At 46.9% G+C, this 18,488-nt stretch overlaps 1 protein-coding gene across 1 annotated transcript in view; it reads left to right on the top strand.

The window, feature by feature from the left end:
* Positions 1-18,488, top strand: part of PDE4B (phosphodiesterase 4B) — a 312,539-nt gene that overhangs the window by 219,587 nt on the left and 74,464 nt on the right. The window contains exon 5 of the mRNA XM_003784243.3: positions 517-566. Coding sequence (XP_003784291.1) covers positions 517-566 — 50 coding nt within the window. The remainder of the gene's footprint in view (positions 1-516; positions 567-18,488) is intronic.

Genomic DNA, 18,488 nt, shown 5'->3' with positions numbered 1-18,488 from the left:
AAAAAAAAAAAAAAGATGAAGACTTTAACTCTTTTATGTTTACATAGATGGAGCTGGAAAATAGTCTTCTTAGTAAAGTATCTCAAGAATGGACAAAAATATCCAATATATTCAGTACGACTATGAAACCAGTTTATAATCATTCACACTTTCATATGAATGATGAATCACAATTATAGCCCAGAATGAAGGAGGGAAGGGAAGAGGGATGGGAAGGGAAGGAGGTGGTTTGACAGAGCGAGGGTTAATGGTGGGACCACACCTATGGAGCATATTGCAAGGGTGCAAGTCCAATCTATCAAGTATAGAACACAAATGTCTTAACACAAATGAGGTGAAAGCTATGTTAATTAGTAGGATGCAAGCATTCCAATCTGTACAAATAATCAACACATTGAATCCCACAAAGACATAAATGTATTCGTGATCTATGTATATATGACTTAATAAAAAGAAGGGGGACACAGGGTGGGAGAAGTGTCACCCAGGTTTACTCGTCCTTCTCTGTCTCCACAGGAGGTCCCCAGCTGCCAGCCAGCCTCCCGTCTCCAGGGTCAACCTGCAAGGTAGGCGACATCCTGAGATCTAGCTCAGTGTTTCTAAATAATAAATGCACTTCAGATTCCAAACCTTTCTTATGATAAATAATTAGCCTCTCTTCACACATTGTGGGCCTCAAAAATATTTCTCTTGGTGACTCTCTTCAAAGGCATACTGGAGCTTCTTTACTCAATATAAAACCAAATTAAAAGCAATATTAAATAATTTGCCCATTGCATGCCCAGGCTTTCAGAATGTGATGAGTGTGTAGAAATTCTGCTTCTCAGAAGAGGGGCTGGAGGTAGAGCTGTGTTAGTGACCCCTGACCCCGAGGGGGCTGTGCCTGTGAGGTCCAGCACAGGTAATCTCAAAGACCTATAACCCAGGGGCACGGCAGTGTATTCATCTTAGTGTCAACTAGAGACCCACTTGACTCTTCACCCTTTCCAGATGCAAAGCCTCTTTCAGATCACGAATCATTCCTTTTGGAGGTTGTCCAACTTTGTTCATCAAAGGTGTTTTTAAAGAACCTGACTTCTCATCTTTTAGCTCAGTGCCTCCAGGGAGTGTCAGGTGGCTCTGAACGCAGCAGAGAGGAAGGGACACCATAGATGTGTTGAACAGGAATTCTTGTCTCAATAAAATACAACCAGTTAGATGACATTTTTAAAATCTAAATGGAATTTTTGCCCTGAATCTGTTCCCTGGTTTTACAGCAGTGAGTCTGAGATAAATCACAGGGAACAATTAGGGCAAACTCAGTGAGATCACCTGACCCCGGCATTGCCTCCACAGCCGCCTGACCCCAGCACTGCCCCTCTCAGCCTCCTGACCCCAGCACTGCCCCTCTCAGCCTCCTGACCCCAGTGCTACCCCCTCAGCCTCCTGACCCCGCGCTGCCCCTCTCAGCCTCCTAACCCCAGTGCTACCCCGTCAGCCTCCTGACCCCAGCACTGCCCCTCTCAGCTTCCTGACCCCAGCAGCACTGCCCTCTCAGACTCCTGACCCCAGCACTGCCCCTCTCAGCCTCCTGACCCCAGCGCTGCCCTCTCAGCCTCCTGGCCCCAGCGCTGCCCCTCTCAGCCTTCTGACACCAACACTGCCCCTCTCAGCCTCCTGACCCCAGCAGCACTGCCCCCTCAGCCTCCTGACCCCAGCGCTGCCCATCTCAGCCTCCTGACCCCAGCACTGCCCTCTCAGCCTCCTGACCCCAGTGCTGCCCTTGCTGTGCACTCTGCCCACCTCACCTGGATGTTGTGTTCTCTTGCTGGGATCGTGACTATAACAGAAGCCCAATATCTAAAGGAAGGGAATAAAAGTGGAAGACTCCTTAGCTCCTTGGTTTCTGACATGTCTGCTATGACACATGCTTTTAAAAATATTTTTATAAGAGAAAGATTAACAACAAGAATAAAGAAAGATATTAAGGAAGTGTGAGTTTGCAGCCCTGTGATAGGAAGTACAAATAGTACTGTCTTTATGGGCTTCAAAAACCTGGTGTGCAGTGGGTACTATTTCCTTTAGAAGTTTTATAAAAAGAAACAAAAAAGAGTGTTTTAACGTATAACTGATGTCACATACTTGGAGATAAAGGAGGTAGTTTTGAACCCCCTGTCATTTCATCATATTGGTCTAACACTGGGGCGGCATTGCTCATGTTTCTGTTAGTCAAGTTTACTAAGTTTTTGACATCCATGTGAACATTAAGACTGTTTTCTCTCATAATAAATACTGACAGACATAGGAGAATATGTGATATTTGTGGTTCTATAAATTAACTCACCAGCCAAAAGATGTGGTTGGAATGATCATTTGTGATTCTTGGCACAGTGACCACAGCTTGGCAGCTGGAGATTCTTTTGATGAATTCTTTTAATACAATGGAGGAAAGAAATGACAATACCACGTAGGCAATTTGTTTTCCTCTGTCTTTGTGACTAAATTCTGGCTTTTCATTGGAAAGAGAATGTAGTGATACCAATTATTTCGTAATTACAGGTTTCAAAATCTCCTTAACGTCTAACCACAGTTAGAAAAGGAAGGGGTAGACACAGAGCCCATGTTTTGTTCTCATTATCAGCTTAAATAAGTCAGGCAGATTTTTCCTGTTATTTTAATATTTATCAGCATATGACGAAGAGGTGAGTTTAAATAGAGCCTTAAACTCTAAGGAGTTTGAATGAGGAGAAACTCTAAGGAGAATGAAACTAAGTGGCTGAGAGCAAACAGGACGGAGAGGCGGGCACTGCCTTGAAACCCATGTGTCACTGTAGTGAGATGGGGCTGCCATCTGTCAGTACTGAGGTTGGGCTCACATCTCTCCATTGAAATCTCACATAAAAGACACAATAAATCCATAGTAGTTTAAACAGATTTAGATGCATTCCAGTTTGTTAGGACAGCCTGACTGACTGAGATGACACTATTCTCATAGTTTTAAGCGGTTTTAAGAGAGAGAACGCCAAATCTTGGCAAAAAGCTTCTTCCTTTTTTTGTTGAATGTACAAATGAAAGAAATGCAATTCATTTTAAAAGCCAGTTGTCAAAAACCATAGTTCATTGGTACATTTACTCTGATAAATTGATCATTAACTGGAATATTCAATGGGGAAATGAAGGGAAATCTCTCAATCTGAAGTACTTTTCTTTTCACTATTGAACTAAGTTTTTTCTCAGTTCTCACAACCGAAGACACATTTCCTTCCTTTGCAAAGGCATCTTACTTTTTTAAATTGGCATAATTACTTCTTTTATTTTTGCTATGATACCAACTTAATTCCAGGATGGACTTTACTCTGTGCTGTGTCTCTCCCCTTGGACACTAAGCTCCTGAGAACGGAGGCTGTCCCCTGCCCCACTCTGCATCCGTGGTGCTTTGGTATAATTATTTTCACAGAGTATGGACACAGTGAGTGTTGACTTGACCAGCAGAACTACATTCAATTTAGAGACTTTAAAGGAAAATGCTCATAAAATTAAATTTTAATGAGGAGACAATATTTTTATCTGTGTTCTTATAAAGAGTATTCAAATTGTGGGGTTTTCTATTTAAAAAATTCCTCATTGCATTGAAATTAGAAGAGATTTGAAACACACTCTCTAACTGCTTACATATGTTCATGCGTTGTGTGGGTTTTGAATAGAAGGAGTGAAAGATAAGCAGCTGGCTTTGTGCACTTTGAAAAGGGAAGTGAGTGAAGGAGAACGCTGAGGCTGGGGCAGTGTGGAGCCCACGTGCTCAGACGGAGGCAGAGGTGCAGCGAATCCTCCCAGGGACTGAGATGCCAGTGCCCGGAATCTAATGAGCATCTCGATGTGGGTCACAGTGTGTCTTTCCACAAGCCTGGGCTTTAAGGTCTAGGGTTAAAAGGGGAAAAATAGAATGGAAAAAGAAAGAAGACTCCCAAAGAAGGCAGGATGTTGAATCTTGTCACTTGTGCATATTCAAAATGGAAAATTGAAGTAATTCTCAGGACTTCAGACTCCAGAACTAATTCAACAACAAAAAATCAAATAACTGAGGGAAATCGGGGTGTGTAAATGCATGGACAGGGGGAGAACTGTCCCACTTTTCCACACCATCCTGTCTTTTGTTCTTCAACAGTGATTTCAAGTATGTCATGACAGCAAGAATTTACTGAAAAGACACATTATCAAGTGTTCACAGCCTTTACAAAATGATTCTTTGCTTTACAAGCAGATCGGCTAAAGAGCTGTTACCCTTAATGGCCGCACCTCTGAGCCACATAATGTGAGTTAAAGTGCATCATACATACAGGATCTTAGCAGCCAAATGGGCATGTCGAATGGAGGGTTCTAGACAGACTTTCTGGCTCTGAAGTTCACCAGTAAACTTACTGAGCAGGACCCTCACCTCTGGCAACAGGTCAGACATTCTTGACCCAGATGTCTGTGGGTCAAGGGAAAGGGCGTGGACCTGTCACCACAGTGACCGGGGACTTGCTTGGAGAACGTGAGGCCGGATGGTTGCAGACACTGAGTCTGTCCAGCCTGAGCACCCACAGCCTGGGCTGAGGGTCAGTTACAACACAGTCCTAGAAAAGACCAAGTCTGGGGAAATCGGGTGAGGCGATGTGGAGGCTTTCCAGCCAGGCCTGAGACAGGGCGCCCTGCATGAGAAACAGGTTTACAGTTTTCCAGTGCTCGTGGGCATCCATTTCTTTTAATATGTATCCAGGCCATTCTGGGGAGGAAATGGCTTTTTACCAGTTTGTAAGGCACAGGAGGCTTGCTGCCAGGAAGGCTGTTTCTCTGTGTGCGCCCCTCCCCAAACATTGATCATGATGGTCTTCTGGAGACCTTGTAGGTGAACCAGACTCAGGGCTGCTCTGGAGAGCTGCCTTTGATTCTAAGGAGTTCAGAAAGTCCTGGCATTCCTTTAGTTCTCCTCCTTGCCCAAGCCCAGGGCCTATGATGAGAGACTGACTCCGTGTGCACAGAACAGGCCCTCTGAGGCTGCAGCAGTGTCCCAAGAGTGGCTCCAGGTCTGGTGACTGGAAATGAAGCCCAGCCAGGCGGCACTTCTGCTCAGTTCTGCATTGAGCAAGAAGGTGCCACAGGATTACAACACTGCGGACAGATAGGGATACAATCAATCTTGTTTCCAAAGGCTGTGACTATTCCTCATAAAGGAGGCATTGGAGGGAATTGTTAAAAAAAGAAAAGAAGAAAGAAAGCAAGAAAAAGAAGACAAGAAGAAAGGAAAAAAGAAAAAAATAGAAATATCCCACTACGCTTTTTTCAGTATTCTAAATGCCATGCAGCCAGAATTATTGGGATAATTGCCTTAATTACTCCCCCTGAATGTTTAGACAGCCTGCAAATAAAGCTATAGGGTCAACACACCAGAAAAGCTCCGGTTATTTTGAGAGTAATACTCCAAATTGTTGTTTTGTGAGAATTGCTTTTGTCTAAAATAGTCCTCTTGGGGAAGTTTACCCTGAGCCTCAGCCTTGAGCTGTTTGTATTGATTGCAGTTGTTTCATACATATCTAAAATTAAGTATAGGTCCTGGCAAAGCATTAAGAAGTCTGCTAAAATGCAAATGGTTGGACTATTACCCTTAAGCAAACATCATCAAAAATAAAGCCCTGCTCATTATGACCATTTCGCTGGTCCAAAATTAATTTCTACATTTAGCATAGATATTTCTCCTCATTAAAGAGAGCCAGGGCGAAGGGCAGGTCCCATCTGTCCCCGGCGGCCTGAAGAGCTGAGCTCACTCCGCTCCGACTCCACTCCACGTTTTCATACTGCTGAGAAGCACCATCCACCACCCCCCTCTGAAAGTTGGAATCCTGCATGTTAGTAAGTATTTCAGTTATGCTATTGACGTCAATGGAGTCATTAAATAGATTGTCGGCCCTCCCAGAGGCAAATCACTGCCAGGGACCTAGATACAGACACGTTTTTTACAAAGGCAATAAGCCTGGGGAACGGAGAAGTTTACACTGCAGCAAACCTATCTCCAAATACAGCTTCTTTCTTTCTTTTGCATTTCAGTTCCGGCCTTTCTTTCTCTTTGGTAACAGTAGGCTCAGGCAGCTACCCAGATAGTGTTGCCTGACTGTTTTGTGCACAAATGCATCTCCTGTGATTGAGACCACAAGGGGAGGTACCCCACTTTTAGAGAGGAGTCTCACCTTTTGCTCTACCCAGCCCATCTGGATGTTTATTCAGCGGCATAAGTTATCTAGGCAAATCACTACTGTCTGCCAGTAAGGTTGTCTTTGATTTATGGTTCCCTAGATAAACACCCTTCCCCAAATGCACGCACATACACAGGCACGAGCGTGCACACATGGGCACAGCTGTGTCCTTCCTGCTGCCCCTGCGTGGCCTGGAGCTGCAGCCCTCATCCACAAAGCCACCTTTCTGCAGCTGGCACTGTGCTGCAGCCAGGGTGGAGGAGGAAGCTGGGAAGAAAGACTTGCTTCTCTCCCTGCCTGTCTGGACGCTCCCACAGGAGGCTGTCCACGTGCCTGTGTCCTCCCAGCCCCAGCCCCAGCCCCAGCTGCTGGCTGCCTCAAGCCTGGTCATGCAGCACCCAGGCGTGTCACAGAGAGCCCCTGAGGAGACGTCGGCCTCTTTCTGGTTATTCTTGACAGCTCCATCAACCTGGCAGCCCAGGAGGCAGAGCCAAAGATGCCTCACACACAGGCTCTCCTTCCTCCCAAGCTTGAAGTTGGGGAGCTCTCTTCAGCAAACCGACTTCTTCAGATCTGTCATCTGAGTCTACCCCCTGCCCCCCTGTCAGCCTTGTCCCTGGCTCCCTGGCTCCCCTTACTTATCAGTAGCCATGTATATAAATGCCACACACCTGACCCCCTTGGGGACGGCTCCTTGTCAGTAGGTGCAGGTGACCCCTCCACCACACTCCTTCACGGCTTTGGCTCACAGCTTCACTGTCGGCCCTTTCATCTCTCTCTTCAGCTACCACAGCTGGTCTTTGCAGCCTTTCCTCTGACCCTCCTCTCTCCTGTCCCCACACCTCTTCTTCCTCCGTTCCCGCTTCCCCTCAGGGCAGCCCTCCACCGTGGTTTGCTATCCTCACTCCTTCCCACCCAAGTCGAGCCTCCTCTCTGGCCCTGGAATGATTCTTGTAAAATCCAGCTATGGTTAAGTTACAGTGGAGCCACAGCTGACCCCCGCCCTACACTGACCACTTCCTTGAGTTGACCAGTTTTCACAGACCAGACATGCACATGTGAGCCTCAGCACAGTGGGCCTCCGTCCTTGTGTCGACCACCTCCATGTACTGACCAGTTTGTCACAGTCCCTTGGTTGATCACCTTACAGAGGTTCTACTGTATTTTCTAATTTGGCCACACTTTGCCTTTAAGTCCCAAACTTCTTCCTGGGCATGCAAAGGCCTTCAGAGTTTTGACCCCAACTCCTTTATCCCCTCCTCCTACCTGTCCCAGCCTCAGCCAGCAGAGAAGACCCCTCCCCTCACTGCCTTCTCACCTTCCTACAATTATGGGTGCTGTTCTCACCCTGGCTTGCCCTGTCCCCAGAATGTCATTCACACATTCAGCTCAGGGATCTACTTACATTGTTACTGTGAACAAATTCTTTATATTCTCTGATCCTTGGAGTCTGGAGTCATGATTAAAATAAATATGCAGCCTCAACCCAGGCCTGGTGTATAACATGTGCTTAAGAAATGCCATTTCCTGTACCCATTCCCATCTGGAAAGTACCCTTGGCATCCTTCAAGATTCAGCTTCTACCATCTTCTGGGCACACCCTCCCAACTCACCCCAAATCACTCTGCATTGTTGTCTCAAAATCTCAATGTTTGCACTTGGCATATTGAGCTGTAATTATTCAGTTATTTTCTCCCCTTCTAACCTAAGAGCATCCCAAGGTCAAATACACATATGTATCTTCATTTTCCCTCATTTGTAGCAGAAGACCAGAGCATAGTAGATGCTTAATAAATGTTCATAAAATGAACAAGTGTGATTTAATGAATGCCCATACCTGAATCGGAAAATACTGAGGAGACCTGAGACTCCCGTCTAGAGCCGCACACTGTGCTGGGCACTCAGAGAATAAATTATACAACGTGGAAAATGAGTCATATTTGGTTGTTTTGTTTTCTTTCATTTCTTTTAACAATGCCACTTCTTCCTGAATCAAAGGAGAGTAAGAGTTCGCTTCAGGTGCCTTGAAGGTCCCACACAGTCAGGCATGGCCACTGTCCTCACTGTGCCCTAAGAGTAGCTGTGTTCAGACAAGCCTGGACTCAGAACACCTCTCTCAAATTCCATCCCCACCACATGTGACCTTGGGACATTAATTAAGCTGTATCCCAACTGCTTCATCTTCACGATTGGGATGGAAAGTACATATATATCATATGTTGGTTGTAGAAATTAAATTCGCTAAAATTGTAAAGTGCTTAGAAAGTGCCAGCATTAGCACTGATATTAGCATTCATAACATGTCTCACACAGCAAATGGCAAGTGTCAGCACGTGGTAGCTGAGAGCCCAGGTCTTCTGGTATCAGGAGGAATCAAAACAGAAAGCCTCACTGAGCTGCTTCTAAAAGGCTCTGGTCTACTTCCCCTCCACAGTAATATAATCTAAAAGAGAAACTGTCTTTAAAGCTTACGATTCCTTCCCCTGCAACTGTGAACAACGGGTTAATTAGAAGCAGCTTTCCTGCTGAGGGTGGGATTCTGCAGACACACTCTGAGGAGGCAGAGGAGAGACTAGAACTGAGGCTGCACAGAGCGGCATGACCCAGGGTGCGGAGGGCAGGAAAGGCCAAGTTGTTCAGGATTCTGGAAGACTGGATCTGAGTTAACAGAGAGGCCTTTCCTGCATAAGCCTGAGAGGGCATTGTTTATAAGGCAGGATATTTACAGCCTTATCACTCTTCACCCTTGTAGTAATGTCTAAATCCAGATCTTAGGTTGGTCCTAGCAGGGGATATGGGTTTTTACCTGGGCAGCTTATTGGGGAGCAGCAGTGGGAGCTGGTGCATCAGAGGAGGCAGAGCCTGCAGGGGGAGGGGAGGCTTTGGCTCTTCCAGAAAGAGTTTCTGCCTCTCAGTACTGCTGGGAAGGGGAAAACACGCTCGTACCCACCTCATCGCCCTCTGCTCCCTTTATTGGGGGGCGAGAAGGAGATTGGGGTGGGCCTAGAGAAGAATGAACATTAACGTTTGCTGTAAGAAGGAAGGAAGGAAGAGAGCCGGCTAGGTTCCCTTTCCTGCCTCCTCGTGCCCAAGATGGCAAGATCCTGGGGGCAGGGTGGGTTCTGCTTGCTTCCGACCAGCCCCTGCCCAGCACGTTGCAGAGCGGCCTCCAGAGCTGTTCTCGGAAGCCAGGAGCTTGTCAGGGAACAGTCTTCCACCCAGGGGAAGAGAGACAAAGCAGGGACTGTCCCTTGAAACAGAGAACTCACTGGATCTTTCTCTTGGTTTATTGTCTCGACTTCCTCCCTGCCAGAGCTATTGACAGGACCAAAAGTGACCCCCAGTCTTCTGTGTACTTTTCCTGCCCTCTCTGGCTATGTCCATGCAGTGAGCTGGGCCATGGCAACCCTCCAGCTTGTTTGATCTGTGGCGCCAGCTGCTCAGGCAGTGCAGTCTCCCTCTGCACTTCCAGCTGGACTTTGGGCTTCAGATGTGTAGGGTCCAGACCAGCAAGTGCTCGGAGCTGCAAACCAGGCAGTTGGGAAGCTGTGTGTGCCCCTCTGACTCAGGAGAGGAGCCGGCAGTTCCTCGATTTCTGCTGGTGCTGGGCCCTTTGTGTCACTTTGCCTGACTCTCGCAGTGAAACCGGTTTGCAGACTTTATTATCCCTATTTCACAGATCTGAAAAAGGAGGCCAGGAAGCAGGTGGGGCTGACTCAAGACCGCAAAGTTAGCGATAGTCAGAATTGAAAACAAGATCTCTGTTTCTTGAAAAGCCGTGCTTTTTCTCTACACTGTAGACCCACGTGGTCACTCCTCCATCTCACCATAAACCTCAAGTGTTATAATTTACAGAAAGGAGGATGTTGAGGATGTCACAGCCAGAGAGCTAACTTACCGGACTGTCCGCGGCCGTAGTGACCACTGAGCAACACAGGACTTTCCTTGACTCCTTTGTCATCTATCTGTGGACTTTATTTTAAGTAGTAAGCAAATATTGAAGTCTTGAGAGAAGTATGACTCATACATGTTGAGTGATTAATATATTCAGTAGGCATGTATTAAGTGCCTACTGCATACAAGGCATGGTACAAACCACCGAGGTTGCAGAGATGGAGAGAAGGCATTCATCCCCTGACCTATGAATCACACAGACATAACACGTCAATGAGAGCCTGACTACATGTTTGACAAATGTAATGAAGGCAAGGAGAAGGCCTCTGTATCCCCTGCTCTTTCACCTATAGAAATCGGAATACTGCAGCCAGGCATGGTGGATCACGCCTGTAATCTCAGCACTCTGGGGGGCTAAGACAGGAGGATTGCTTGAGGTCAAGAGTTCAAGACCAGCCTGAGCAAGAAAGAGACACCATCTCTACAAAAAAATAGAAAAAAATATCTAGGCAAGGCTGCATGTGCCTGTAGTTCTAGCTACTGGGGAGGCTGAGGCAGGAGGATTGCTTAATCCCCAGAATTCAAGGTTGCAGTGAGTTAGGGTGAAGCCACTGTCTTCTAGCCAGGATAACTAAGCAAGATTCTGTCTCAATAATAATCATAATAATAATTTAAAAATGGAAATAATACTAGCACTTACCATTAGGGTTGTGGCAATATTTAAATGAGTTATAATATGTGAAGCATTTAGGACACTTCTTGGCACTTTGTATTATTTAATGTTTGCTCTAATTATTATTATCCTGAGTTATTCTGGGGACTAAAGTTGATCACAGGACAGGGAAAGCTGCTGCTAATACATGACTTTGAACCTGAGCCCTGATCAGTGAGGAGTGGGAGTGGGTGGAGGGTCCCCAGAGGTGTCACAGATGGGCACCTGAGTGGCTTGAGCAACAGTGAGGGGGAGGCAGAGAGGCCCAGTTGAGCAGAACATTTATACATTGTAATACACACATAGATTTTAGTGCAAACTCAGGTGAGAACCGTCACAAGATTTGGAGAAACAGGCTGACATGGTCTGATTTGAAGTTCAAACACAGAACAGCTCCCTGAGCCCCAAGTCTGGGTTATTGGCACGAACTCCCAACACCTGAGCTGTGTCCCTCATGACACTCAGCTCCTGGCTCCGCCACCTTGTGATGGAGAAGGGAGGCTCTGGAGCCAGACTGTTTGAACTTGCTTCTGGTTCTATTCCCATCTTTCTGTATGACTGTAGGCAATAGCTATGTCCCTTCATTTGCTCATCCATGTCATGGGGATGATAGAACCTTCCATATAGAATTGTTTTGAGAGCGCAATTAGCTAATTGCATGTAAAGTGTTGGGTTGGCACACAGAAAGCACTGAACAAACGTTAGTTGGTTGAAGTACTGTGTAAATGCCCATTTTCTTGACTGTTTATACCACTACACTGCATGCTCAGTGCCTGGCATAGGGCAGATGCTTAAGAAATATTCACAGAAAGAGTGGCAGTGACAGAAATTGGAAGTGAAAGGGAAGACGGACAGCTTCCTGTCCACGGGGAAATGGGCTCCCTGGAATAAGGGGCATGTTCTGAGGAGGAGGAGGGATGTGCTCGCAGGGACAGCAAAACAGAAGGACACTGCACCTGCCCAGCTGGTACAGCTTTGGGGAACTTGAAACACCCGTGGGACAAAAATTTGTTTCAAAATCTGTGGTGCCAATCTAGACTGCCATCTGCCCAAAAGGAAAACCGGGCTTATGAAAGAGCTTTTTCATTCTCGGAGGCTCTGTGACGGCCTCTCTGAAGTCAGAGGCAGGGCTAAACCTCTGAGCACTCCCTGTCCTGCCTTAGGAAGGACAGTCTCACCAAAAGACCCAGTCATCCTGCCGGGAACTAACACCGAGACTTCCTTCTCTGCTAAGAGGGCCCCGTGGACGAGGGTCGGCTCTGTGGTGGAGGCACACACCCTAAGTGTGGTGAGTAAGTGCTGGAGACACTTTTCACGTACGCGGAAGCTTGGAAGCCTTTCTCATGTTCACCAGCAACAGCCCCCTCAATTCTTCACGCAGCTACACGGGGTACCTGCCCTCACAAACAACAAATCCTTCAGCTCCGGAATGTTCCAGCTCAGAGCCATATGCCTGTGTACACTGGTTTGTTACTTTTTCATCCCAGGAGAAAATAAGGGTTCTCTGCGTGCTTTTTGTCCACACAATGGGACTCTGTTCTCGCTGACCGGGATTTCCATTATTTCTTCCCTCTCTCATTGCAAGCTCAGGCGGTCTGCCTCTCCTCACCCACAGATTGCTCCTGGGCCTTCCCTGACGTACCCCTCTCTCCATTCCCCCCTCACCCCATCTGCCTTCTCGATAGTCCTCTCTGATCGGATCTGAAGCCTTCCTCTGGAAAGCCTCCCACAGCTGGTCCTGCCCACTGCTCATGATCGGCTGACATTTATTGGACTAGACATGTCCTGTGTTTGGTTTCATAAAGCATCATCGTTCTTCATGTTCTGGGTATAAGCTGTACCTACATCCTTCATCCATGTGTTCTGGTTTCTATGTGCTCCTTAAGTTGAAATTTTATGATATGGACTCACCAAGCCAGGGAGAGGGGCAGGGGAGAGTGCTAACATGACCAAGACCCAGACGCTGACCTTGAGTTTACACCATGTGGAGATGAGAAATAAGGCACAAGAAGATAAGGAACATATCAGTCAGGTCCTCCAGGGAAACAGAACCAGTAAGAGAATATTTACTTTAAGCACTTGGCTCACACATTGTGAGATTGGCAAGCTTGACATCCACACAGCAGACAGGAAATCCAGGGAGGAATTAATGCCACAGGCTTACGGCCTCTGTTCTCTCCCAGAAAGCCTCAGGTTTGCTCCTGAGACCTTGAGCTGACTGCATGAGGCCTCCAACATTACCAGGGGATCCTTACTGGACGTCTGTTCCTTGTAGATGTTAACCATGTCGACAACATGGTCATCACCAACACCTAGATCATTATTGATTAAATAACTCAGTACTGTAGCCTAATTGTTATGTAAAACTGATTATCACAAGGACCAGCCAACCAACCAAAAAACAAGAAAAACCTCAACAAAACAAAACACCAGTCTTCAGAACCACACTAGAATTATGCCTCGCTCTACTACAAAGAAATATAAACTCCAGAGCAATAAAGATCTCCATTATTTCTGACTGATTGAGATATTACTTCACAACACAAAATTGTTCATTCCAGCTCATAGAGTTGTTTTGAAAGTCAAATGACAGTTTGAAGGGCCGGGAGTATAAAGCATTTTCTTTCGACAGTCCCAGCGGCAGTGGCACACTCAGCACAAACCCACGGCCATTCCGTCTGAGCAGCTGGGCGGGAGGGAAGACTGGGGACTTCAGCTTTGCCAGAAGGCCGGTCAGTGTGTGCCTGGTGAATGGAGCCCACCACCGAGGAGTAAACTCATTTGAGATAAAAACTTTTAAAACAAGTTAATTTGGGCACTAAATGTCTCAGGGAGGTACAAGTTGGATGGGAATCTTCTTGATCTGTGTTACTTATTTCCACAGAGTCAGACTTGCAACACTCATACCTGCTTACAGGATTTCGAAATTTGAATTTCAATCCAATATGCCCAAGCAATTTTGAGATTTATTCCTTCTCAGACTTGAGCAGTAAACCTTTCTTTATCTGCGTTTTCCCTTGAGCCCTGTGGTCCTGTCCCTGAGAAAGCCTCCAGCCCCTCTGAGGAGCATGTTAGCGCCAGGTGACTCTGTGACTATGTGCCTGGCCACCCTCTCCCCACAATCCCAAGCTTCTCGCCATGCCTGCTGCACCTCCAGTAAGGCCTTTGCACCCAAAGGCACCTGGCTTCTAGTAACTGCTTCTGGCCTTGATTATTCTAGGCCTACTGAATGTAGAATCTGAAGAAAAGGGCAAATGATATGTAACTCGGGGACAAGAGGGCGCTGTCCAGAGAAAGCTGAGTGTGACTGGAATAGCAGGTGTAAATACAGGCAAAGGTGTGCATGCCCAGGGCCCCATTACTCACCGGACCTGCAGGTGGCTCTGAGGCCGTGATGTCTGGGCCTGTGACCTGCCTGCTTGGCAAAGCTTCCTGCTCTCTCTCTTTTATCTTTGAATAAAAAATGCTCTCATCAAATTCCAAACTGAACCGACTGTTGATGCTTACTGGGGTTTAAGGAATAAGCATCTGACATTCTTCTGTTCAGAATCTTGCCTTTTCTTCAGGTCTCAGAAACTTGTTTTACTCAAGCTGTAGAAACACTGGCCCTCCTGCCCGTTCTCTGCTCTGGGGGAGCTCACTGCTGCTCTGCCAGGGTCCAGCGCTGGTGTGATTACTCACTCCCCTCCTCCTATTTCTGTGGACAGGGTTCCCACTCACCTCTCCCAGGAAACAGCGTTGGGGAAGCATTCCCCTCAGGTGCTGCCCGGGCAGAGGACAGAGGCAGGTTACAGGGGGTGGAATTCACATGCCTCAGTGAGGCTTTTAACCCACTAGAGATCTGGCAGAAAATGGAATGGGTCTTTCTGGGAAGCAGTCTGCTCTGCGTTTCCCTGCTGGAAAAGCAGGTGCCTGGACAGGAGCTCCTAACAGATTCCCTCCCCCAGTCCAAGGGCGGACTTTTCACTTCCATGGTCTTCTGTTCTGAGTGTGTATGCTCCTAACTGTGGATTGGGAAATCAATTTCAACTCTATGCAGCTCCCACTGTGTTCTGCTTGTTTTCAAAGACTCTCCAAAAAATATTTGTTTCAAATACAAGCCATGGGGCAGGGGAGGTATTAACATAATATCGACCCCCTACTAAATACCAGATTTGTAATTAAGAACTCTCAGCAGAGAACCTGTCATCCTCATCACCCTTAGGAAGCCAGTATTATTATTCTATTTTTCTGACCATGAAACTGTGCCTCAGTGAGGGTGACAAGTGACGTAAGGGCGCTGCACTGGTCAGTCACAGAGCTGGATTTGAACCCGGGCTGCTCAGCTCTGTGAGCCCAGCACCAGCCCACTGTGCCCTCAGGTGGCCACCGAGGCAGGTCTGCACAGGTGCCTGTCTTAAAGGTACAAGCACCACTGAGGTGACATTCACGTCTGCTGTCCTGGTCCCTCCCACCTTTCTCCAGACAATGCCCACTTCTTCCTGAGCTGTATTTCATCTGTTCTTTCCTTCAGATTCTGGAACTAAGGAGAATTTAGGAGAAAATATGTTTCAGTGTTTTGTTTCCCCTCAGTGGGATGACTGAGCCAGCAGGGAGGTGGCAGTGCCTCCGTCTCTTCTGGGAATAAGTCCCTCACTGAGGACTCTGGGGTTTCAAGCGGGCGGTCTTGGCAGAGAGAGAAGGCAGGGGAGAATTTTAAAACACAGCAGAGCTTCGGGAAATGTAACTCCAGAGAATTACTCACTGCTCGAAAGACATCTCCAGCCTCTGACATCACAAGGAGAGAGAATTAGATTTCAGATCTGTAGTGAGACTGGGGTGTGTCCTGCTCCAACGCAGGGAGGCAGCCGTCCAGTCCCAGGCTGGCTCCGGAAAGTCCCCTCTTGAATAATTTGCTTCTTGTGGTACTTTGTTCAACTTCCTTGCCCTATGTGAAACTGTGTGACTTAAGTGAAAGAGCTCTGGGCTAAAACTCAGGAGACCCAAAACTGGAGCCCTAGTGCCCCCCAAGAGCATAGCCCGAGGCCCGTCTTTAACCTTCCCAGACCCAGTGGTCTTGACGTTTGAATTGTTCTGGGAATTGAGTCAGGATTCCAATCTTACTTCGGACTTCTGAAGTGGCTCCTGCCCGAGAATCGTAGTGTGTGGGTGTCGGTTGGATCTCTCTCTATTGCAGAGGAAGTGGCCACTGAGTGGACTCTGGGGTTCAAGCCCAGCTCTTACTGGTCTGGCTCCAAAGCCTGGCTTCTGCCTGCTACCCACCTGGTGTTAGCTGCCCTGCGGCCGCATAACTGTGTATCTCTGTCACCTTCCTAATCCCCATTGCCTGGTAGTTGGCAGTGTTCATCAGCAAACATTCACGGAGACAGCAGTGAAGGGGACACATTGCCCCACCTACACACAGAATCATCTTCACAGGGACACTCTGGAGCTGGACTCCCTGGGTTTGGTCCCAGTTCTGTGGCTTTTGAGGCCAATTACCTCAAACCTTCTCCATACCTCAGTTTCTTCTTTCTCACTTTCTTCATCTTTAAAACCTTCCTTTTAGAGTTTTTTTTGAGGTTCAAGTGAGTTATTTCATGTAGAACACTTAAAATAGTGCAAGTCCATACACGTCATCCTTGTTACTGCCACTGTGATAGACCTTGGTCAGCCCCTGGTGCCAGGAGCCTTGGAAGGCCGCAGCTGGGTCCTATTCATCAGCACTTAATGAATGTGTGCCAGTTATTCAGCAAATATTTACAATGTTTCTACTATGCGCAAAGCCCTTAATGGGTCCTTGTTGGAATCCAAACTTTTCACAACTTACTTTAAAAAAAACGCTGTCTTAAAGCTCACACGTAAGTGCAACTTGAAAAATGTTTCTCTTCTTCCTTTGGGTGTGCCCTTTATGTGGGACGGGGTCTAAAATGCTCTACCCTGTATCTACTAATTTAATCAAGTGTGCCATGCTGAAGTAGGTGGGATTGACAGCACACCAAAAAGATTAGAGTTTTTCTTAAAGGAAAAAACTCTTTTAGAATTTTGATGTTAGACAAGAGAGCACCCCGTATTGTTAATAGGTTTCCTGTGTCAGAGAGGAAGGAGAGAGGCTCCCTCCCCCTCACTCCCTGTTCACTGCAGAGCACCCAGCCAGTGGGCGGGCACAGCAGCGTGAATCAGGTGTCCCGGTGGGCGATAGAAATACGGGAGTGAACAAAACTGGTGTTCTCTCTCAGGGGAGCTCACAGTCTTGTGAGACAGCACGGTAAAAGTCTGTCTGAGTGAAGTGCTGCGGATGCGTGGAGGAAGACGGGAAGTTAGAGCAGGAGCCCACTGTAGCTGAAGGTAACACTCCATGCTGGACTGCACCAGGGAAATTTACAGATTGAGTTTCATTAAACTTTAAAAACTAGTACTTAGCTGAGTCATTCATTAACATAGCTCAGTTGTAGTCATTGAGCTGAAGTCATCCCATTCACTGAGCACCTAGGATAACCAAGTGTGTTAGGAGAGCACACGTGAATTTTGACCAGGACCACTAGAGCAAGGAAGGTATGAGAGATATAATTTGAACTCTGACTAAAAGGTTGGATAAGATTCACAAGGCAAAGTGAGAAATATTGTTTAAAAAAAGCAGACCAGGCTTGGAGAAAGGTATGGTGGCCAGCCATGAGCAGTTGTGCAGACAGCCTATAGTCTTAGCTGCTTGGGAGGCTGAAGGAAGAGGATCACTTGAGCCCAGGAGCTGGAGGCTGCCATGCACTGTGATCACAGGTGTGAATAACCACTGCACTCCCACCTGGACAGCACAGTGAGATCCTATCTCAAAAAAAAAAGGCACAGACTTAATTATGGGCTTAATTGCTTAGTCGTTGGAATGAACATAATCCTGAAGAATTAGTGAACGGAAGATAGGTAAGGGATGTGGGGGGAGATGAGGCAGGAAAGAGGGCTAGGAAAAGAGTACAGGGCTTTGTGTGGCTCCCGAGATTGTCCTTCACGTACAGAACGGAGCCACTGATGCTCGTCCGCAGGGAGCACACCATCACAGCTCGGCTTCTTGGATGGTTGGTGTAGTATTGGCTGCAGTGACAGGAAACATTACCAGGCTTGAAGTCAGAAAGAAACATGGAAGACATGCATGAATCCCAGTTCATCCATCAGTTAGCTGTGTGATCGTGAGCAACTTGGTAACCATTTCTGAGCATCAGCCTCCTCGTCTATGTGGTAAGAAAAATGAAACTTCCTACAAATAACAGGAACAATCACAATAATTTTTGTTGATCATTACTGTCTGTATGGCATTGTACTAGGCCATTTCTCTACAATATTAGAGCCTCAAAAGAACTCTGTGAGTTCTTAAAGATTTCCCCATAAATCCTCCCCTATGGCCTGCCAACCCCACTCTGAGTGGGCACAACAGAACTGAAGACACAGTCTACACAAAGCCTTGAATGCTAAATTTCTAAGAAACATTATTTACAATAGCCAAAAATTATAAATAACCAATCCATCAAATGATAGGTCACTGTACAAATGGTGTTGTAATTAAATATTATTCAGACACAAAAAGGGACAAGCCACAGACATGTGCTGCATACAGCATGGATGAATCCCAACAACATGAGATCCTACAAGCTGCGTGGTCCACCTGCGTGAAACATCCTGAAGACCTGAGCTCACAGGAGCCG

This window comes from Otolemur garnettii, unplaced genomic scaffold (assembly GCF_000181295.1).
Source record: "Otolemur garnettii isolate 467f Iridium unplaced genomic scaffold, OtoGar3 scaffold00010, whole genome shotgun sequence".
NCBI classification, from domain to species: domain Eukaryota; kingdom Metazoa; phylum Chordata; class Mammalia; order Primates; family Galagidae; genus Otolemur; species Otolemur garnettii.
This window is presented reverse-complemented; position numbering and strand designations above follow the sequence as displayed.